The following is a 24,014-nucleotide window of genomic DNA, read 5'->3' as shown; positions in this document are numbered from 1 at the left end:
TTTACCTTATTGTGTTACAATATTTGCCACTAGATGTGTCCTGGGATTCCCGTTAGGCCAGGGTTTAATCAATTGCAATAGTGGACTTCCAGATAGCTTTCAGAATGCATTTGCATGTCCTTGATGGAGAATTGAGACTTGATTGAGAAACTGTCAGTCCCATGGCCTTACACCCGTTCAATTCTGGTAGCAAACCTGGCTCAGAAGTCATCCAGTGCAATGTGCCCAACCAGATCGGCAAATTGTATATCAATCATGTTTGAATCCTGGTCCTAGGTACCAACATTGTATGCAGACTTTTCTTCCAGCATAGTATTACAACTGTGGCCTGGCTAAAGCATCAGCTATTAGAACTGAGGTTTAGGTAATAACATTTGTTTCAATATCATTTTCACCAAACTGTGATGTTCAAAAAATGCAAATGTGCATACAAAATAAGTATAATCCTGTCATTAATGTAACAAACACATTATCATACAATTGTCACTTTATAATGCACCATCTTCATGTTCTGCATCCTATTGATTATCCTGAATGCAGATGACCACTTATTTGTCATTGTGTGAAAACATGTTTTTATAACACTGGGCAAACAGGAAACATGATCAACAACAAGGCAAGACAGAGACATTCTTAAAGATTTTCCAGATTTATTACTTTTTTAGTTACAGTAGCTTGTCTTTCTCACTTGACTCTTAAACTATAATTATTTAACACCAATATTCCATGGTAACAGCCAGTATGGAAACAACTATGGCAATGCTCTGGGCAGACACAGAAACGAATACTGTCAAGTCAAAACCGTCTCAAAGTGGGACTTTTTCATAAAGGAAAAAACAAATACTCGTACACACAGCCTACGACAGAGACTAACTTGTCTTGTAGAGAGTGATGGAGGGCTGGGGGTGCTAGGGTGTGACACTGTGGCTTGGTTATGGAGGGTGTGAGTGCATGTAAAAGAGGGGGGTGGTCCCATTCCAGCTTTCTGGAGCCGGAAAGTTACTCCTTGGAATGCATGTACAGCAACAGGTCGGCGACGCGGTGGCTGTAGCCAAACTCATTGTCATACCTGGAGAAACAGACAGAGATGGGGTCATAGTTTAGTTGAGGGCTGAGAATAACCAAAAAGGGGTCCACCATTAGCAGAGGAGGAACCATAGAATTAGAAGAAGAAAAAAATGAATATTTACTCTAAGGGAGGAACTTACCAGGAAATGAGTTTGACGAAGTTGTCATTGAGGGAAATGCCGGCGCCAGCATCAAAGATGGAGGAGTGGGTGTCTCCAATGAAGTCAGAAGACACAACCTGGTGGGACAGGAAACATGAGCACTGAGAAACCCACCAACATAACACCTGTAGTATACAGAGATCTATGTAATCTAGGTGCCCTGCTTTTTAACTACAACTTGCTAATAACACATAATACAATTGGCAGTTCATCTGAGCTCTATTGCCACTTCTGCTCATCATTCAGTTGACACATACATATTTTGTAATGAACTTACAGAGTCCTCAGTGTATCCCAGGTATCCCTTCATGGGTCCTTCGGCGGCCTTCTTGACAGCCTCCTTGATCTCAGCGTAGCTGCCGGGCCGGGACAGGCGGCAGGTCAGGTCCACCACTGACACGTCAGCCACGGGCACACGGAAGGCCATGCCAGTCAGCTTGCTGACAGAGGAGAGGGGGAGAGGGAGAGAGAGAGCTCACATCAGCATTTATATAAGCAGTCTGTTTCATCAAGCACACATCTGCATTCAGCATCTTTGATAAGTAGTAGGCACAATCACATAAATGTATGCAAAACACACCCACCATAGGAGGCTGCTGAGGGGAGGACGGCTCATAATAATGGCTGGAATGGAGTCAATGGAATGGTATCAACCACATGGTAACCATGTGTTTGATGTCATTCCATTCATTCCAACCAGCCTCCTGTGACACACACACTCCATGTACTGACCCGTTGAGCTCAGGGATGACCTTGCCCACAGCCTTGGCAGCTCCGGTGGAGGCAGGGATGATGTTCTGGTGGGCACCACGGCCATCACGCCATGCCTTGGCAGAGGGGCCGTCCACTGTCTTCTGGGTGGCGGTGTAGGCGTGGACTGTGGTCTTGAGAGGAGGACCAGAGCGAAAGAGAGAAGAGAAAAGAAGGGAAAGATTAGCATGGGTTCCATAGTGTCAGTGGATGTGTCAATATGGATCATAGGACAAGAAGACATGCAGATGCTCCCTGCATGCTGGTCATGAAGATGCATGGACAGACAGTCTAAGAAGGACACTTACCATGAGGGCCTCCTCAATGCCGAAGTTGTCATGGATGACCTTAGCCAGGGGGGCAAGGCAGTTGGTGGTGCAAGATGCATTGCTGTGGATGACCAGAGAGAATTACAATAGGTCACCAATTCAGTTTAATCAATTATGCTAGCGTTAATAAAGTTGGACTATACTTGAATATGCTTGTGAAGAGTTCGCCCTTTGATCGTGCAGGTATTGGTAAGGAATAAAGGGACTCACCTGACGATGGTCATGCTGGAGGGGTCGTACTTGTCCTCATTGACTCCCATGACGAACATGGGGGCGTCGGGGGAGGGGGCAGACACAACCACCCGCTTGGCACCACCCTGGATGTGGGACTGTGGAAACAGAAAAGAAAACACATTGAGAACGTCTCAAATCTTGCATGCACATGTAATACATCATATTGAATGCTTGTGTCTAGATCTGAGTGACATGTCCTAATACACTTGAGAACTGTTGACTGACTATGTTGATAAAGTATTTCGAGTTTCATAGGTTTATTTTGACAAAATACATTAGGGTTACTTATTTGGCTGCTGCAAGGCCTTGGTGAGATCTATAGTTATCAGTGCTTGAGGGGGGACAAGAGTGTCTGTGTTGTCTGTCTGTCTGGGTACTGCTACTTACAGAGGCCTTGTCAATGCTGAGGAAGACTCCGGTGGACTCAACGACGTAATCGGCACCAGCTTTACCCCATGGGATCTCATGGGGCTTCATACTAATGGAGAGAGAGAGCGAGAGAGAGAGAGAGAAAGGTAAGAGGGGAAGAGTTTTAATTTCACAAGGCAAAAACTGCATGCGAAAGTGATAGATAATCAAACATCACTATTTTCCTCTCATGACCAAATACCCATCATGTCTATCTCTCTCTTCCGCCTCCCTCCTTAAAAGGAAAGATTCACCCATTTTGATTGTTATATCATATTTGTGCATCTGAGCGATGTTCTATCGATTCCCTTGTTTTCATACGATGCAACACCATACAGGATTTATTTCTGCCTGCTTGAACGGCAATAGCTCAGATACATGAAAACATGAAATTACCCTGGGATCAATAAAACATCGCTCAGCGAAGTAAAAATACGATATACAGATGTAGGATCTTAATTTGATCACTCTTTTGTTGATGAGAATTCTCCTGCACAGCAGGAAATGCAAACTTGCAGTCTATTCAAGGTTTAAAAAGGCTTCTAAAGTTTGTAATTTCCACTTCAACATTTCAGACTTGATTTGCCCTAACTTAAAATGTATCAACCCCTACAAAAGATGTCTATTAATTACAATTCACATTTCCTGTTGCTGCAGGATTAATTTTCCTGCTCTAGCAAACTGGCTCAAATTAAGATCCTACAGCTGTAACATTCAAAATGGGTGAATATTTCCTTTAAGCCTCATTGTTATCACTGTGAGCTGGGCCTTGCAGACAGGTGGCATGGCACCAGTCCTCAAAGGCCTATAGCAACACTGAGGAGACAATGGCCAGAGGGATTACAGACCACTGAGGTAATACTCTATGAGCCAGGGAGAAAAGGGGCACACACGCTCAATCCCAAATCAACCTAGCCCCATAGAATGGAACTTACTCAGACATAAAGAAATTCCATTCCAGCGGCCCTCGCACACACACGCAAGCACGCACGAGCACATGTGATGATGTCATCACTCACCACTGGAATACGGAGATGGAGTGGTCGTCCACAATCAACTTCCCGTCCTCCATGCTCACCTCACCCTTGTAACGGCCGTGGGTGGAGTCATACTTGAACATGTAAACCTGTGCAGAAAGAGAATGTTAGAGAAAAACAAAGGTGACATTGTCAGAGAACATCAAGGTTATCAGTTATCAGTTCATTACACATAACGGGGTAGTTGGGGTGTTATTACAATAAATACTACCACAAAAGCACACATGTAGTGTGGTCTGGCCTCCTCTGCTTAATATGGCAGGGTGACATTTTATATGAAGGCTGTTGATTGAGGGACTGTGAAAGAGACTCAGCTCACCATGTACTGCAGGTCAATGAAGGGATCGTTGATGGCAACAACTTTGATTCCCTTCTGCAGGCAGGCCCTGAGGACCAGGCGGCCGATACGGCCAAATCTGGACAGAGAGAGGGAAAGGGTGGATTCAGTACACAGACACAGGGAGACATGGGATTGCTCCCCTAAAAACATTCTAAAATTCCCTCGTCCGGCCTGTGTATTGGGACTGTTGTGAAAAATTCCAGATGATGCTAAATTAACATGTTTGAGTTAGGATTTACACGTCATGTGGATGTGTGACTGAAGAAATGAGTGTACTTGACCGTGTGACTCTGTGTTGTACGCGCGTTTGTGTGCTTTCCTTGGGGTGCTTATTTACAGTGTAATCCTCATTATCTGTTAACAGTGCTGTCCTCCTCTTCCCATCTAACACTGACTCCCCTCAACACCACACCTTCTGGGGCCGGTTGCACCAGTTGGCCATAAGTGGGTCGTAACTCTACATCCAACGTAAAAAGTCAGCCCTTCTATGAGCTATGCCTGGGCGTAGATTCAAAGCCTAGTAGGGAGCAGGCCTACGGTGTAAAATTGGGACAATCTTCTTTCATGATATGCACAGAAAATAATGTCGTGTGTCGTGTTCAGATTTCTCAGCCTCTGTGGGCTTTCCGAGTTGCCTATGCGTCAATAATACACTTGATTTATGCTACATACCATGCTAAATGTGTCTGATCAGATATTAGCAAACGAACAGATGAGCTGCCACCTCCACTTATTTGCCCAACCAGAGATCAAATAACCAAATACTGTATACAACGGAGATTCTGTGAAACAAAATCACATTGATTGATTATCAGACAAGTCAAAGGCTTCTGGGTGATCTGAAAAGTCATAGTCAATCGATCAATAATATAATAATACTTTTACAACCTGTAGAAACAATGAGAATAGAAGGGTTCAGAACTTTTGTGAAACATCACAGTACAGTTGAAAAATATATGGCAAATAGAAATCCAATATGGATGGTGTTAAGAGATACATGGGAGGTGTTGAATGGAGCTGAAGGACGGGACTAATAACAACTAACAACAACAAGATAACTAATGTAAAGCATACTGTGTCCATAATAAGTATATAGGTTATAGGTTGAGAGCTTTTGTGAAAGAGCACAGTTAGAAAGATATGGCATATAGAAGCAAAACGGATGGACATCATGAAAATGATCGGAGAGGTTGAGGGTAGAGGAAGTTCAGGAGTAAAAACAAACAAAATATAATTATTGTAAAATTGACTATGTCCATAAAATGTACAGTTGTGGTCAAAGGTTTTGAGAATAACACAAATACTAATTTTTCACAATGTCTGCTGCCTCAGTTTTGATGATGGCAATTTGCATATACTCCAGAATGTCATGAAGAGTGATCAGATGAATTGCAATTAATTGCAAAGTCCCTCTTTGCCATCAAAATGAACTTAATCCCCAAAAAACATTTCCACTGCATTTCAGCCCTGCAACAAAAGGATCAGCTGCCATCATGTCAGTGATTCTCCCGTTAACACAGGTGAGAGTGTTGACGAGGACAAGGCTGGAGATCCCTCTGTCATGCTGATTGAGTTAGAATAACAGACTGGAAGCTTTAAAAGGAGGGTGGTGCTTGAAATCATTGTTCTTCCTCTGTTAACCATGGTTACCTGCAAGGAAACACGTGCCGTCATCATTGCTTTGCACAAAAAGGGCTTCACAGGCAAGGATATTGCTGCTAGTAAGACTGCACCTAAATCAACCATTTATCGGATCATCAAGAACTTCAAGGAGAGAGGTTCCCACTTCTCTCCAGGAAAAACATCAGGGACAGACTGATATTCTGCAAAAGGTACAGGGATTGGACTGCTGAGGACTGGGGTAAAGTCATTTTCTCTGATGAATCCCCTTTCCGATTGTTTGGGGCATCCAGAAAACACCTTGTCCGGAGAAGACAAGGTGAGCGCTACCATCAGTCCTGTGTCATGCCAACAGTAAAGCATCCTGAGACCATTAATGTGTGGGGTTGCTTCTCAGCCAAGGAAGTGGGCTCACTCACAATTTTGCCTAAGAACACAGCCATGAATAAAGAATGGTACCAACACATCCTCCGAGAGCAACTTCTCCCAACCATCCAAGAACAGTTTGGTGACAACCAATGCCTTTTCCAGCATGATGGAGCACCTTGCCATAAGGAAAAAGTGATAACGAAGTGGTTCGGGGAACAAAACATCGACATGTTGGGTCCATGGCCAGGAAACTCCCCAGACCTTAATCCCATTGAGAATTTGTGGTCTATCCTCAAGAGGCAGGTGGACAAACAAAAACCCACAAATTCTGACAAACTCCAAGCATTGATTATGCAAGAATGGGCTGCCATCAGTCAGGATGTGGCCCAGAAGTTAATTGACAGCATGCCAGGGCAGATTGCAGAGGTCTTGAAAAAGAAGGGTCAACACTGCAAATATTGACTCTTTGCATAAACTTAATGTAATTGTCAATAAAAGCCTTTGACACTTATGGAATGCTTGGAATTATACTTCAGTATACCATAGTAACATCTGACAAAAATCTCATAACACTGAAGCAGCAAACTTTGTGAAGACCAATACTTGTGTCATTCTCAAAACTTTTGACCACGACTGTATATAGTATGTATAAACTGGAAGTAGAGGCCTAAGCGTTGTTGTTCACTAGTTTACTCCAATTAGGGAAGGGGTTGGAAAGTAATAAAGGGAAATATATATTTTTTAAAGGATATGTATATATATATATATATATTTGCGAGAAAAAAACACATATGGGGGATTGGAAGTGATGCAGACAATTACATTGATGGAAGTTACAATCTATCTGCAATATTAAAGCTGATCTACCCCCTAGAACAAAAGAAAGAAAAAAGGCAAAGGCTTTTAATTGGAATATAGCCTAGGCTACTACGCCAGTGAAGAGCTAAATAATCCACCTGTTATTCTAGGCTACATAACATGCTAGCAAAATGTTCTGATAACACTGTTAGATGAGCACTCACCTCAACTTGGCTAACATTTTCCCAGCCTAATTGTAACCAAATATCTCAATGGAGATTCAGTGAAAATAAAAATCTGACATTGATTGATTTATCAAGACGAGTCCCCATGCTTGTCTCAAAGCAGTGCGATGGCGCGGTCCCAATCATAATGGTGCTGAAGTTATAGTTGACCACACACGGCTATTACTTTAAAGTATTTCAAATGGTTGAATGACTTTGGGAGTTTCAGTAAGCAACAATATGATAAATACCTTCAATGGCATTAGCCTACTTCATTCCAATATTTTCATCATTCAGTGATATTTATTCCCACAGTAATTATTGATTGACCCATCCAGATGTGGTTAAGAAAACGTGCATGCATAGTGGTGGGCTTTGTGAAGGATGGTGACAGCCTAGTAACGGGCGCTGCCTAGCAACCATCATTATGACGCATCAAATCTCATGAACGCACACTGCTTACACCGGACTTAACTACGACTAGTCTTATTTTTGGTTGGTGCAACAGGTGTAAATTCTGATCCCAAAGTTGGACGTAGCTAAGCCCGAACTAGCATTTAAGACCAACTTTATGCCCAACTGGTGCAACTGGCCCCTGATGACAACCACAGGCTCTGTGGGGGCCGACTGATACCCAGAGGAAGACGACCAATGTCTGTTCAGTGTTCATTGTTTGCTGCTCCCAAATGCGATTGACACTATAGAGCCTTCAGTTATCAGTGTATTTTGCAATTGCATTGCACCTTTATATTGCTTCATAGCCTGTTATTATTACATAACTAGTCTTAACTGGGGCTGGATGTCTTTGTTGGTGCACATGATGGGTCATTTCCCATTTTTTGAATGGCAGTGTTTAACACGGTTTTTGATAAATATGCAACAATTTGTGTATTAGAGGTGAATGTAACACTAACCCGTTGATTCCAACACAGAGGTCTGACATAGTTGCTGTTGATTGGGTTGTAGTGGTGAACCTGAAACAAGAAGAAATGAGAAAACATTAGGAAGCTTATTGCAACAAAAGCGTCTCTCCCTGTAGAAACAGCAAAGTCTTGCAAATGTACAGCTTTCACAAAGAGGGTAGGACTAACTAACACTGAAGTTTCCCAGGCCGTCTATTCCCGCAGAGCACAGTGCCTAAAATCTGCAATCAATCTTTTTTTCTATAACCGCAGAGAAAGTAGTGCCACAGTTGAATACGTAACAGCAGTTAGCTAAGTCAAACACTTGTTCTGCTCTGTAGTGCAGGACTAGGTGGCCTAGTGCTGGGAGAGAGAGGGAGGTGTAGGCTAGATTTGTGTCTCTAACTTGGCTATGGGAGGCTCCATTGTCTCCAGGCCTGTTTAACATGCCAGACAGAGAGCAGAGAGTTGAGGAACTGAAGCAACAGGCCCAGACTTCCTATTCAGAGGACTTCCTTTCTGTAGACTCCAGGGGAAACCAGCCCAGTATGGAACAGACACTGGGTTCCAGGCTCCTCCCTTAAAGCCTGTCTGAATCCACAAGGGACATAAATCAGTAGCTCTCCTCTCCTCCGCAATGTTAACTCTCACTGTATTACAGGCCTGTGGTGCCAGGCCAGTCTTATTACTTTACAGAGGCTGTGGTGTGTAAGGAACGATAAAACACAGCCTTCCACTTTAACCTTCTGGTTTAATAGGAGACTAGGCTATTCGTCTACTTTGACTTCTCCAATGGTCCCATATTGGAGGATTGGACACGGACATGCTTATCTGTTATCTCAGCTCAACTTGCATGGAAACGTATAAATATGAGCCTTGGGTAGGGTCTAGTTTTCAGTGCCAATCTGAATTGTGATCATATACATATTACTTTATGGGCAAGCTGCTGCATGTTTGGTATTTCTGACAGAGTGAGTGGCAGCGCAGGAGCATGTTTGGAGGTTTCTAGAAACACTGAGATAGGCTACTGAGAAAGGAGGGATGGAACATAGTCAAGTATATAACCTCATCGGCCCTATAAGGACTGGGGAGGGAGAGGAGTCAAACAAAGAGACGTGTGTAGGAAGGGGGAAGATGACCATTAGCCAGAGACACAGGAAGCAGATGTGTGTGAACGAGATAGATATGAGACACTTCCTGTAACTAGAAAGCAATTTATTACAGCTGAGACTATAAAAATAAGGCTTTATAGTTTAATGATGTCTTTACAACCCGTTTGAGCAAGTCAAAGATAAATGTTCAACCAAATTATGTAGCCTAGACAAAAATTGTTGGTTAGTAATGCTGAAGGTCTTTTTTTGAGGTCGGGAGAGGTTTTAACAAATTTTTTAGGCAAGACTTGCAAAATACAGTTGGCCAATAACATCAATGTCAGGTCTGTTGGAGGATGGACCACATAACTGTAAGTTACTACCCTTGGCTAACACATAGTGATGCAACAATCAGGAAATTCCTGCTTCTTCATTTTGCAGCGATGAAAACGTTTGTTGGAAATTGATGTGGCAAACTCTTGTGAATATCAATGTAGAAATACTGTTGTTATAAACAAGTAATAGCCCTAGGCTATAGATCTATCTCTGCATCATATTTATCATAATCTGTATTGCTTTATAGGTGACATTTAAACCAATAAAGCAAATGACAGACACATTATTAAATCAATTTCAACTGAAAAACAAACTGATTTTTTTTCAACAAAGGAGACAATTGATTTGTCCTAGTCTGCCATGATGACAGATAGTGATTTGGTCTGCACATGGAGGTCCAATGAGGTCCAATCTAACAGGTCTAAAATAACATTTAGGTCTATAAAAAATCCATCACCATGCCCAGTTCAAAGGAAAGGTAAATGTGGTTTGTTTCTTCTCTCAAGTTAGGAGAGAAATAAAACCTAAATAAAACTATAATCTGAAATTACATGGTTATTAACACATCAGCAACTGACTGTACGAGCGGATGTTATGCCTAAAATGAGTCCTTGAAAAAGCCTGAGTGCCTTTTTGTAAACGTATTAACAAGTGAAGGGGTCACCATAACCTCTACACCAGATATACTGATATAAAAACCCTGGAGATAGGCTATATTAGGGTCATGGCTAGAAGGGACCCAGCTTTTGTCAAATTAACATACAAAGTAGATTGTTTTTTGCATTTTTGCTAACTCTAACCCTTTTTCTAACCTTAACCTAATTCTCCTAACCTGCTATGTTAATTCTCCTAACATGCTGCACAAGTTATCCTAGCCTGCTACGAAAAGTCAAAAGCTGAAACCCTTCTAGCCATGACCCTATATGAAGGGAGTGCCAGTTACCCTCCATTACTTTTTCCACTCCGAGCTGAGGGTCATCGAAATGGATGCACAGAAACAATCCATACACGGAACATAACTAGTACTGAACTCTCTGGGCATTAGGCTAGACTAGTGGGGACAAAGCCCTTGGGGCTAAAACACCTCAGACCAATCGAAGCGACACTTTGGGCAATCAACTCGAAATAGCTATAAATAGGCCTAGGTTTTTCCAACGGATTGTCTTGGTTGTCTAATGTCTAGCACCCGTTTCAAACTGTCTGGGTGTAGGCTATAACGTGAGGGTTATACAAAAGCAACATACAACATATCCTTAATATATTATTTATTTACTTGGTTAACTAAGTACCTTCTCCGCTATGCAATCCGGTTTCCGAGCTGGTCACGGGTGCACTTCAGCCACGCTCAAGGTCCTAAACGATATTATAACCGCGATTGATAATAGACAGTACTGTGCAGCCGTCTTCATCGACCTGGCCAAGGCTTTCGACTCTGTCAACCACCGCATTATTATTGGCAGACTAAATAGCCTTGGTTTCTCAAATGACTGCCTCGCCTGGTTCACCAACTACTTCTCAGATAGAGTTCAGTGTGTCAAATCGGAGGGCCTGTTGTCTGGACCTATGGCAGTCTCTATGGGGGTGCCACAGGGTTCAATTCTTGGGCCGACACTTTTCTCCGTGTATATCAATGATGTCGCTCTTGCTGCTGGTGACTCTCAGATCCACCTCTACGCAGACGACACCATTTTGTATACATCTGGCCCTTCATTGGACACTGTGTTAACAAACCTCCAAACGAGCTTCAATGCCATACAACAATCCTTCAGTAGCCTTCAACTGCTCTTAAACACTAGTAAAACTAAATGCATGCTTTTCAATCGAACGCTGCTAGCACCTGCCCACCCGACTAGAATCACCACTCTCGACGGGTCTGACCTAGAGTATGTGGACAACTACAAATATCTAGGTGTCTGGTTAGACTGTAAACTCAACTTCCAGACTCACATAAAGAATCTCCAATCCAAAGTTAAATCTAGAATCGGCTTCCTATTTCGCAACAAAGCCTCCTTCACTCATGCTGCCAAACATGCCCTCGTAAAACTGACTATCCTACCGATCCTTGACTTCGGCGATGTCATTTACAAAATAGCCTCCAACACTCTACTCAGCAAATTGGATGTAGTCTATCACAGTGCCATCCGTTTTGTCTCCAAAGCCCCATACACTACCCACCACTGTGACCTGTACGCTCTTGTTGGCTGGTCCTCACTACATGTCCGTCGTCAAACCCACTGGCTCCAGGCCATCTATAAATCACTGCTAGGCAAATCCCCGCCTTATCTTAGCTCATTGGTCACCATAGCAGCACCCACCCGTAGTCTGCGCTCCAGCAGGTATATCTCACTGGTCATTCCCAAAGCCAACACCTCCTTTGGCCGCCATTCCTTCCAGTTCTCTGCTGCCAATGACTGGAACAAATTGCAAAAATCTCTGAAGCTGGAGACTCTTATCTCCCTCAATAACTTTAAGCATCAGTTGTCAGAGCACCTTACCGATCACTGCACCTGTACACAGCCCATCTGAAATTAGCCCACCCAACTACCTCATCCCTATATTGTTATTTATTTTGCTCTTTTGCACCCCAGTATCTCTATTTGCACATAATCTCTTGCACATCTAGCATTCCAGTGTTAATACTATTGTAATTATTCTGCACTATAGCCTATTTATTGCCTTACCTCCATAACTTGCTACATTTGCACACACTGTATATATATTTTCTGTTGCATTTCTGACTTTATGTTTTTTTTACCCCATATGTAACTCTGTGTTGTTTTTATTGCACTACTTTGCTTTATCTTGGCCAGGTCGCAGTTGTAAATGAGAACCTGTTCTCAACTGGCTTACCTGGTTAAATAAAGGTGAAATAAAAATAAATAAAATAAGTGTAGTAAGCTATGCAAAACTACATACAGTGGATTGCGAAAGTATTCACCCCTCTTGGCATTTTTCCCATTTTGTTGCCTTACAACCTGGAATTAAAATGTTTTTTGGGGGGGAGGGTTGTATCATTTGATTTACACAACATGCCTACCACTTTGAAAATGCAAAATATTTTTTATTGTGAAACAAACAAGAAATAAGACAAAAACAGCAAACTTGAGCGTGCATAACTATTCACCCCCCCAAAGTCAATACTTTGTAGAGCCACCTTTTGCAGCAATTACAGCTGCAAGTCTCTTGTGGTATGTCTCTATAAGCTTGGCACATCTAGCCACTGGGATTTTTAACATTTACATTTACATTATAGTCATTTAGCAGACGCTCTTATCCAGAGCGACTTAGTTAGTGAGTGCATACATGGATGGAGATAGGGATTTGGACTTGTGATTTTACTTATTTCTCCTTACTGGCCAATGACTATGAACAACGATTCTGATCCAACCATAAATTCATACGTTGTGCCCCTGGCCTGAGACGATGGAAGTTCAATATGTAGCTACATGTAGGCTAATGTTAACTAGCTGGGTCATTGTTGCCCAGGAAAGTAAGTTAGGCTAGCGAGCAAACATTTTAGCCAGGTAGCCTAGGACAACAAAAACTAAAAGTGTGTACTTGTACTGTATGACAGTCATAGGCTGTTTCGGCAACATGAAAGAGAGGATGGCATTGGTGTTTCACTACAAGTAGGGTGAGTCAACATGTTTTTTCTACTTGCATCCATGCACGCATGCACACACAAAGGCATATGAACTAACATGTTATAGAGCAAACAACACAATTATCACAACACATAGGTTGTAATATTGCTTTTTTTCCCCCTGGCTTGGCTTCCCCAGTGATTTTACCCACACACCGCTAATGAGACCTAATGTAAATGTCCCGCACACATTGAACATGAGAAGGCATCCATGCTTTGCGCAGTTAATACATCCGAACCTGAAATAGCAGCGGTGCAAATGAGTGTCTCGACTTTCTGAGTCACGGTGACAGCACGCACACAGTGTCGCTGACGGTGGAATGTGGCCTCCTTTCCCGGTAGTCTCCAAGGTGCAGAGGAGTCCCATTGTAATTACTGGTTTCCTTCAGGGTGTTAATAATAGACAGTGTAGCTATGAAGTGAGCAGACCGGCACATCACAGGTGTAGGCTACTGCACTCTTACAAGTAAAGGAGCCTGGAATAACCTTGGGGTTCTCTAGCCCCGTTTATACCTGGTGCTAACATGGATCATTTGTCCTGATCTTGTCTACATTCTGAGTGTGCCCACAGTTCCAGAAATGTGTCTACACTTTCTATTAAAATGTGTCTGTTGTCCATCCACTGTGTCTGCATTGTGACCAGATTTCCTGGTCCCTTCCTTTATGCAAATAGTTTCACAGCTATTCTTTCAAAATAATATTTATTTATTGTAAGATACATATTGATGTAATCAGTCAATGGTGCCACCTGTCAATGATTTTAGAGGGCGGAATAATTATGATTTAAATGGTTTATCTTTCCAGATCGGTCTACAATTGTAAGATATCCAGACACAATGTTGTTTTACTACCTCTGGAGGTGGGCAGGATGGGCTGATCATGATCAGATCACAATGTGTCTTTTGATTGTCTACATCTGTCAAAAAATGTGGCCACAATCAGAACAAAGGACGCAAGTTAGAACCAGGTATAAACGGGGTTTAAAATTGCCACACATGTGGAACCTTTCCAGTTCAAAAAGGTTTCTTGAGGAACCCCTCTGAAAAGGGTCTTGGAGGAAGGAACCCCAGCGCAAAGGTTTAGACCGGAACCTTTATGTGATGGGAGGGGTTACATTGTGAACCTTTTTAATAATGAGTGGATTCGATTTATCTGACTCGGGCCCCCGGGTAGGTGTGTAAATGAAAGTGACATAATTAAGCACGTGGAGTACAATTCTGTTTTCACATGCAAAAGTGATTGGTTTTGATAAAAACGCTTTATCTGCCCTCCCAATGAAAACTAGTTTTAAATTCAAACATATATTTTATGGAAAAGAGATGTTTCTGAACGATGCACCATGCTGCCTTGTTGACAACACGACCGAGCAGCGCAGATTACTGTTGATTTGAGAAGGGCGCTCCTCCCGTTCACGTCAAGGGCCATAGACTGTTCTCCCGCAGCTCAGCATAATCGAATCCGCCCTTTATATTGTAGAGGTGGCAGCTTATCAGAAGATTGGAGGCTTATTGGAGGCGTGGCCTTCAGATAGTTCTTTTTGGCCACCCGTTGGAGTAAATGTAATTTGTGTTCATCATGTTAAGTTTGTACACTGCCCCCCAAAAATATCCTATTTATGTGTAATATATGTTCTAAAATAATATGAATTATATTAACATTGCTGATTACATATAGTGAGGAAGTGGTACCTATTTCAACTTTGGGATTTGCATATACTCTTGACGAACTCATATACCTCTACAGGCCTCTTAACTGCAAAACTGTCTGTGTTCAATCTTAGCATGTGATGACAATACAACTGAACAAATGAACAGGACTGACATTTACTCCCACAGATGGCCTAAAAATATATATCTGAAATCTACCACCCCTAATAATCCACATCTCCAGTCCAGGGTTCTACTGCGTTCATAACCAAGTGTGAGGTTGAAATGTACCAGTTGTGAAGTCGTACCATTTGGATGCATTTACGTGCTTTGAACTTGTTGAGAAACGCCGATTGGCTAATGGCCAACAAGCTGTGTAAACCAGCTATCAGGCTTTTAAACATATTATAGTGTTCAAAAACCATATTAATAAATAGCTTTTATAAATAATGTTTTGTTGTAGCGTTTAATTGCAGAACATTTTGTTATCGAAATCGTTTCCATAGTAGGTGACGGCAGAGGTTAGCATGTGGGTGAAGTCGGAGCTCAGGATGATAGACGAGTTTGCCTCTACTAATTACCTGTTGGAGGGCCGTTCAAGTGGATTTTTCCCAGACATATGTCAAAATCAAATCACATTTTGTTTGTCACATGCTTCATAAACAACAGGTCTAGACTAACAGTGAAATGCTTACTAACCATTCTTCAAGGCAAAACTGCTCCAGCTCCTTCAAGTTGGATGGGTTCCGCTGGTGTACAGCAATCTTTAAGTCATACCACCATGACTAGGCCATTCCAATACATTTAAATATTTCCCCTTAAACCACTCAAGTGTTGCTTTAGCAGTATGCTTAGGGTCATTGTCCTGCTGGAAGGTGAACTTCCGTCCCAGTCTCAAATCTCTGGAAGACTGAAACAGGTTTCCCTCAAGAATTTCCCTGTATTTAGCGCCATCCATCATTCCTTCAATTCTGACCAGTTTCCCAGTCCCTGCCGATGAAAAACATCCCCACAGCATGACGCTGCCACCACCATGCTTCACTGTGGGGATGGTGTTCTCGGGGTGATGAGAGGTGTTGGGTTTGCGCCAGACATAGCGTTTTCCTTGATGGCCAAAAAGCTCAATTCTAATCTCATCTGACCAGAATACCTTCTTCCATATGTTTGGGGAGTCTCCCACATGCCTTTTGGCGAACACCAAACGTGAATACATATGCAAAGGGGGTGAATACATATGCAGGCACCACTTCTCCATTATTTATTTATTTAAATTTTTTGAAACACGTTTTTTTTTTCATTTCACTTCACCAATTTTGCAATTTTGTGTATGTCCATTACATGAAGTCCAAATAAAAATCCATTTAAATTACAGGTTGTAATGCAAAAAAATAGGAAAAACGCCAAGGGGGATGAATAATTTTGCAAGGCACTGTAAACTACATATTTAATTGTACTAGTATCATAAGGTCAAGTCAACCCTTACTAAATATGCTTAGGATCTGTAGTATCCTCCGATGAGCAATAAGTCTTAGGACTCCTCCCAACTCCACTCTCCACAGCTTGCAGGCCTATATGTAAGACTGCTGTGCTGCAGCAAGGTAGGACTTAGCGCGGTCTTTGAAAGGACACACAGGATTGCCCTTGCATCTGGTTGGTGTAAAGTTAGACAACTTGATAATCTGTGCCTGTGTGAGTGTGTGTGTACCTGTATGCCTGTGTGTGGCTCCCATTGCACCGCAACTAACCCAGCTGGCTTATCCTAATCTGCCTGTTCCTCCAGTCTGTGGTCTTTTTAAAGGGCCCCAGAATGCACTGCGTATGCTGCCTGGATTGACTGGCCTATAATGAACCAACTGGGCCAAGCTCACAGTGAATCCTCCACACATAATGCAGTCACACTGACTCCCAATGAATGGCATCTGTCCCTCAGCTCCATTCACTGCACCAGTGGGGAATTAAAACTACCAGTCTGGAGCTTGATATTTACAATTTAATATATTCAGTAACATTATATTTCAGTAACATTGAACATTAAAAAGATGTCATCAAGTTAGACTGTCTGGCCATCTTCAATTCTCCTTGCCACACAGGCATCACAAAGTGACCCAGCAATTAGTGCTGCAGGCAAGCAGGCTGGGAGGCAGTCAGAGAAGGCTCCATGTTAGTATCGTGTGCTAACATTCCTCCCTCCCTCCTTTATATTCTGTTCACACCTTCCCACTCTCCCCTTCAGCTATAGTCTGGTCAAATCCACTGCACAACTTCTATCACCTCCATTTTGTTTCTTGAGAAAAACAGAGTAGACAAGCCTCACGCCTGTCTCTTCAAGGCCGCTGTGGTCTTTAAAATAAAATGTTGGCGGGTTCTGTGCCTGTGTGTATCATTGTCTGAAGTATCACCACCCCTCCTCTTTTGATCTCAGAGTACGCAAGTGGGCTGACAAATAGAATTTTGTTGAGGGGACCAATCAATACTGGACTTGTGTTCTGGATGCCTCAAGATGTCAAATGGCTCTCAATTAAGAGCTGAACTGTGGAGGAATTGAACAGGCGCAGGCTGCTGGCAACATGGTGGTGACTCTTATTAAAGCCCAGCACAGACAAATGGTCACTGTGTTCGTACAGGCCTATAGGATCCACCTCTGCATCTGACTCAACCTCAATCAATGATCTGCCTGTTCTACTGCAAAGTGTCACACAACATCAAAATTAACTACATGCCTGTTTACCAACACCCCATGATCATTTACATTTTTACATTTTAGTCATTTAGCAGACGCTCTTATCCAGAGCGACTTACAGTTAGTGAGTGCATACATTTTGTATCTTTCATACTGGCCCCCCGTGGGAATTGAACCCACAACCCTGGCGTTGCAAACGCCATGCTCTACCAACTGAGCTACATCCCTGCCGGCCATTCCCTCCCCTATCCTGGACGACGCTGGGCCAATTGTGCGCCGCCCCATGGGTCTCCCGGTTGCGGCCGGCTACGACAGAGCCTGGATTCGAACCAGGATCTCTAGTGGCACAGCTAGCACTGCGATGCAGTGCCTTAGACCACTTTGGGAGGTCCCAAAGATCAGGTCCCAAACACTGAAAAGAGTAGGCCCATGTTTTTCTGCAGTTTTTGTGATTGTGTCATTCAAGCAAAGGCGTGAGCATGAGCCATGGTATATTTAGGGCTGGCACAATTACTGAATAACGTTGTAACCGATGGTTATGGATGAAGACATCATGAAAATAAAATCATAACCATTAAATAATATATATACTGTATATATATATATTTTTTGGTGTGTGGAAAGAACAGCTGACTGAAAACGAGAGAGCCGGGCATTCGTGCGGTTGTGTCCGTTTCTGCTGTAACATGGACTCTACAACTTGATAAAAATGTGTTGCTCCTTTCTGAAACAAGCAAGATGCTGTAGCAAACTAATCTTCGTTTGCCTAGGCAATGCCCCCCTCCCAGCAGCAGCAGCACATGCAGTCAGGAGCGGAGGAGAAAATGTGCGTGGTTAAAAAATATATATATATTCCGGTGACCGCGGTCATTTGGCTGACCAATAACCGCCATCCAAAATTTGATGACCTGACCGTCACATCCCTAGGTATATTGACCATCATACCAATAATATTTTATAGCAAGGTATTAAAAATTCCTGGGGTAATAAAGCTCAATAATTCAATAATGACTACTTTGTTTCAAACATCCACCATGGTAGTTGTCTGTTCCAAGTCTGTCTAGCCAATCAGTCAAGTGCTATGGGGCTACTCCTCTGTTGGGGTGCAGCCGCCCACCCCTCCACTCACCCAGAGGAGCACTGGTCCACAGCTACAGCACCAACCTAATTACTGGGGAGAAACAGGGTGCCTGTAGTAAGTAGGTCATTCGCCACCAGGGGCATACAGATACCCACTCAGGCAGAAAATGTCCCAGACAATGGGACAAAAATAAAGTGGGTGCAATGTGGGAGCATCTCAATATGGAAGCGTTTATGAGCGGGTTGGCCTTTTACTACGGTATTCATTAAAATGCTGGCAATCAAGAAACAAAGCAAAAACCAGCGTGTGGCTGTGTTGAGGGATGAGGCAGATGGAGACCATTCCTGTTAGCAGAGGTGAGCCTGGGAGCCATTTTAAGAAAGTGCTGTGTCATACCACCACGTCCATTTACTGTGCTGCACACAGGAAGAATGACACACAACCAGGCAAATATGATGCAAGAGGCTGGCTGAGTAATTGTAGGTAATAATATATAGATATTTACAATGTAATAACAATAAATATAGTATAATTTCCATGACCAGTGTTGTCATTTGCATAGAGAGAGAGAGAGAGAGAGCAAGAGAGCACACACACACCGTAACCTCCGTTGACCTCTACAAGCTGTCTTAACAGGAGAGAGAGAGAATGAAAACGTGCTGCCTCACACACCCACCCTCTCACTGGCACTTTCTACATTCCCAGGCATGTCTTGTATTGATTGTAGCTCAGTAGTTTTCCACTGGTGAGACCTGAGCCATGAGGGGCAGGCCCTGAGACTAGAGACTGAACACAGTTCAGTATTCACCATTCAACCTGCTCACTGACTGCCACGCCCCTATGGAAAATAAACTGCATTAAGTCTCACGCAGCCCTACATCTAGAACATTATTTTCAGTAAATCAATATATCAAACCTTATCTGTATTTATGAAACATGTAACGTGATTACATAAAAAAATTAACTTATGGTCAAAAGCATGTTTTCAAGATCATTCTGATTCGTTTGAAAATTATCAAATGTTATTGCCTGCAGCTAAACTATAGTATGTGGGCTAATCTCAAATACATCAAATGAACCTCTGTATAGCCTACTGGTTCTCGCTCTGAGAATGTTATCAGTCTAATATGGTTGGACAGCTGTCATCAGACAGAGCAGCATGATGTCCAGTCCTCCTCAACAAGCCTCAGGACCAGCCAGCCTCAGCACCTTGCCTCTTTACTGTCACATGACTGCCCTCAATGCAGACAGCCAGTCAACTCACGCCACTAAATATCACATCATCAAGGCCTAGTAATAGACTAATGTAGTCAGCTTTGTCTGGACAAAACCAGACACTTGTTAAATGCATCATAAGCCAGTCCCCTGTCCTGTGCTGACAAAATAACATCAAGTTGTTGTCATGTGAATTTCTATTTCTAATTCAACCTAAGCTTGAATCATTACCAGAGGTTGTAAAGCTCTGGTTTTAATCATCAATGATTCAAGGTCCACAATCCACAAGTAATTATCAGTATATTTATTCATGGAGAGCTCTGCCGCCAAAAACACAAACATACTGTTTTTATACCCCTTGACAAACAAAGGCACTATGCTCCTCCCACCTTTAGGTGTTTTTTTTAACAGTTCCCGCCTTCTCCTTTACCCTTGAATGTTTAGTACCCCCTCTGTTAGTGGGTTGACACTACATGATAATTCTAACATTTATACTGTATTTGGGGTGAAATCCTTTAGTCATTATTCTTAAAATCCAAATTAATCTAACAGTTGTCACCCTGTTGTGTCATGTCAGACTAAATCTTCAAGGTGGCAATACACTTAAGTCCTTTTGTGTTCTGTTAGAGCTGTGAAACCTAATAGGTCAGCAGGAGATGCCGACCAACCAGAACACAGCAGGAAGGCACACAGAGAGGGGAAAGGCATGACGGTGGCCACTGCAGAACAGAACTGTTGTATCAAACTGCAGTGGATCGGTGAAGGAGGGGCCACCTCCTGCACCCTGCCAGCATGTGATCTGCCTGACATGTGCAGGTGAGGCGGGGGGTAAGGAGAAACATACAATGACATCCATGTCATAATTTACTGATGTAATCTTTAGGGCAGTGATAGCTATCTCTAACCCCAGCATCAAGAGAGGACTCTCAGTCAGCACATATCAAATGCAAAAGTCAAGCCTAGTCGAGCCAGGAGGTGTGGTTAACTATTAACCCAGGCAGTTACACAGCTAGTGATGGGCTGCATGTTGCATCAGCATCAGCAGTGCTTATCAAGTTCTCGCCACTATACAAGCCGGATCTGCACAAAAATTGACCTTCATAAGGCAGGTAAAGAACAATGAATGTTCCCTTTCACAGATAAAACTGATTCAACAGCCATACACTGTAATAATACAGGTATAAAGAACACACTGATAGGATTCTTCACACACATGTACTGTAAATAATGGTGGGGGAAATATCTCCATGGTAACCTCAAGGTGATGGTAAGTGCATACCAAAAAAAGGAAAGCGCATTGAGCAGGTCAGAAAGAGGGAGTAGAGAGTTTGAGGGAACCACCTCTTTTTACACAGCAAGAGACTGGCCGCGTTCGACATTGCAGCAGACTTTATAGGAAAGTCGAGACTGGCTGATTAACTTGCATCATAAATAACTATTCAATATTATTTGTAGATCAGTCAGTCTCAATTTTACCATGATACATCATGGTTTCGATGCGCTCGAACACGGCCATTGAGTCAGAGAGAATCTCTCAGCTGCAGGCACATTCAGGCCTAAAACAGGAAAATAGGACTAGGCCCTATTTATAATCACACGACCAAACCAGTACATCAGCTCGTTTACATTAGGCCTATGCATGTGCAATCAATGCCCTTAGCAGTTAATCTTCCAGAAGGATACTTGACACAGTGTGCATGCATATAAGCAGGCCAAACTAGATAAATGAGCAGTTTACTAATGATGAGGATGATGATATGCATTACATATTGGTCACTGAATACATTTTAACATTAAAATCACTTCATTTTGAAATATATAATTATTTCACCTATTCTAACATGTCATTTTTCTGTCCTTGTAGATGAGGAATCATTTTATATCCAGAATCTGATAATAAGTGGTTTATGCGTGAGGCAACTAATGCAGCAGGGAATTAGTCAATCTTTATGGCATCTCCTGGAAAATAGGCCGGGTCTGTAAAATGACCTTACAGTATGATACGACCTTCACCATCGCGGTGATGAAAAAGGCCCATCATCTGGAGATGGCTGCCTCTCCATCCTCCATAGTGACACCGAGCCGAAACCTGTTGTTCCTGTCTTTGCAAACGGTTGACATCTTGATTAAAGTATAAACACAAGTGTATTTTAGCAGCTAATACAATTAGCTACAATTCGGACAGAGTAACCTAATCGGTACGCACATTGATGCGACACACCACACCATGGCTTCCCCCTTCAGAGAGAGAGAGCATCATTGGAATCATACAATTCATCTTCAATCATCATTAATCTCATCCCACAAAATTAAAACTGTCAATTACAATTCAACATCCACTTCCTTAAGAAAGTGAGCTCGGCTTAATTTGGCTACATTGATTTGTTTCGGTTTTTCATCATTGCTACGGTAACGTTCTAGAATGCTATGACGCAATCAAAAGAATTCATCATTAGTATGTGCTGAGGCACGTAGCTAGCTAGAGCAACATTTCTGGGATTTCCTGTACAGTCATCCATGCCAGAACTCTTGATTTACACCGACCATTTGATAAAACTATTTAGGTTCAGATGTGGGGAAACAGATTAACTGGTTATTCATGGCATGAAGACATAATCTAAATGTTGCATGAAGCCACAATATTCGTTCTCAACAGTCTTCCGCAAAATGCACCATCGTTCGAGCTACAGTGTCACGTAACCTCCGCACATTTTGCCTTCTAATGAATGAATAATGAATTATCTTGTTGTTCTCAGCTAAATGCTCAACTCGTGTCTTAATAAACAAGATTTGTATGTGCTATGCCTTAGTTAACAAACTACACGTCATATTTTCCGAAATTATGTTGTACAGAAACGCGAATTATTACACAAGGCCATGGGCGCATCCTTTCCCCGCCTCCATCATTTATTTCCTGCCTTTGTAATGTTAAAGACAAAGTAGAGGCTTAGAAGTAGCTACTGCTACACTATTACAACGGCATTCTTAAACACAAAGAAGACACATATAAAGCGATAAGTATTACAATTATTGTTGTATAATAACTCCTTTGTCGTTCGTGCCTACCTTCAGAGGAGATGCTGCAGTGTCTGTGCAAACTGAGACTACAGACTTCTGAATTTATAGCGGACACGTGAGACGCGCATTGGGCTAATCGCCCTGGAAACATGACGTCACATGATCTTCTGCTGGGGCACGGCTGCTATGGAAACCATAGAGCAACTGGGGGGAGGTTGCCAATCCAAGGGCGGTAGGGGAGGATACAACAACCTGATGATGCCCTATACATCCAACCAAGCATCAATAGAGTATTTAGAAATATAATCAAAATAGGCTACGAATGTTTTTTTATTTTTATGGACAGAAATCGAAATTAGTGTTTTATATTATTTTCACACACAGAACCATAACCATTATAACGGGTCAATAATGACAAAGTCATTAATTTGCATAATTTTATGGAAATATCTGAGAGTACCGCATTTATCAATGAAAGCTCTAAAATTCCACATGCTGCAGCACGTGACTATCTGGGCTAGTGTCCTGCAGAGCGTCGGGCTGCTGGGCTACGTGAGATACGATGCGTGCCTCCACCCCATGGATGAAAAGCGTATGCGACCACATTGTGGTGAATCATCATCCATCCATTGTTGTTACACACGATCTCAATGGAATAGCGAATTTAACTAATCTAATTTCTCAGTGTAAAATAATATCTCTGGGGAAAAAACATTGAAAATAAATAATTATTTTATGGAAAGGGGGATACCTAGTCAGTTGCACAACTGAAGCATTCAACCAAATTTCCGCATTTAACCCAACCGCTCTGAATCAGAGAGGTGGGAGTTCTGCCTTAACCGTTATCAACGTCATCGGCGCCCGGGGAACAGATATTGTTGGGGGTTAACTGCCTTGCCCAAGGGCAGAACGGCAGATTTGTCCACCTTGCCGGCCCGGGGATTCGAACCTGCGACCTTTCGGTTACTGGCCCAAAGCGCTTAACCGCTATGATGGAATGCTACCTAAACGTTTAGTTTTGAAGTTGACTAGATTCATCTCTAATCTGACTGAACAGGGTGTAT

General features: G+C 42.5%; 1 protein-coding gene across 1 annotated transcript; it reads right to left on the bottom strand.

Annotated features, from left to right (window-relative positions):
• Nucleotides 1–628: 628 nt before the first annotated feature.
• On the bottom strand, nt 629–23,118 carry gapdhs (glyceraldehyde-3-phosphate dehydrogenase, spermatogenic). Its single transcript, XM_084175783.1, has 11 exons — nt 22,999–23,118; nt 8,253–8,312; nt 4,307–4,403; nt 3,970–4,076; nt 2,930–3,020; nt 2,519–2,637; nt 2,288–2,369; nt 1,962–2,113; nt 1,507–1,669; nt 1,209–1,306; nt 629–1,069 (listed from the first exon to the last, which is right to left on the bottom strand). The coding sequence occupies exons 2-11, from the start codon at nt 8,279–8,281 to the stop codon at nt 1,000–1,002; spliced, it is 1,008 nt and encodes a 335-aa protein (XP_084031909.1). The 5' UTR covers nt 8,282–8,312; nt 22,999–23,118; the 3' UTR covers nt 629–999.
• Between the last annotated feature and the right edge of the window lie 896 nt (nt 23,119–24,014).

The sequence above is a fragment of the Coregonus lavaretus genome (assembly GCF_964263955.1).
Source record: "Coregonus lavaretus genome assembly, chromosome: 13".
In the NCBI taxonomy this organism is placed as follows: domain Eukaryota; kingdom Metazoa; phylum Chordata; class Actinopteri; order Salmoniformes; family Salmonidae; genus Coregonus; species Coregonus lavaretus.
The sequence above is the reverse complement of the archived record's forward strand: the minus strand, read 5'-3'. Positions and strand labels throughout refer to the sequence as shown.

What these genes read in the sequence shown, in the direction of transcription:
- gapdhs (XM_084175783.1), bottom strand. Translation starts at nt 8,281, where the DNA reads ATGTCAGACCTCTGTGTTGGAATCAACGG. An exon ending in TCATTGACCTGCAGTACATG is followed by an intron (nt 4,077 to 4,306) that starts GTGAGCTGAGTC and finishes CTTTCTGCACAG; the next exon opens with GTTTACATGTTCAAGTATGA. An exon ending in TCAGCATTGACAAGGCCTCT is followed by an intron (nt 2,638 to 2,929) that starts GTAAGTAGCAGT and finishes CTGTTTCCACAG; the next exon opens with TCCCACATCCAGGGTGGTGC.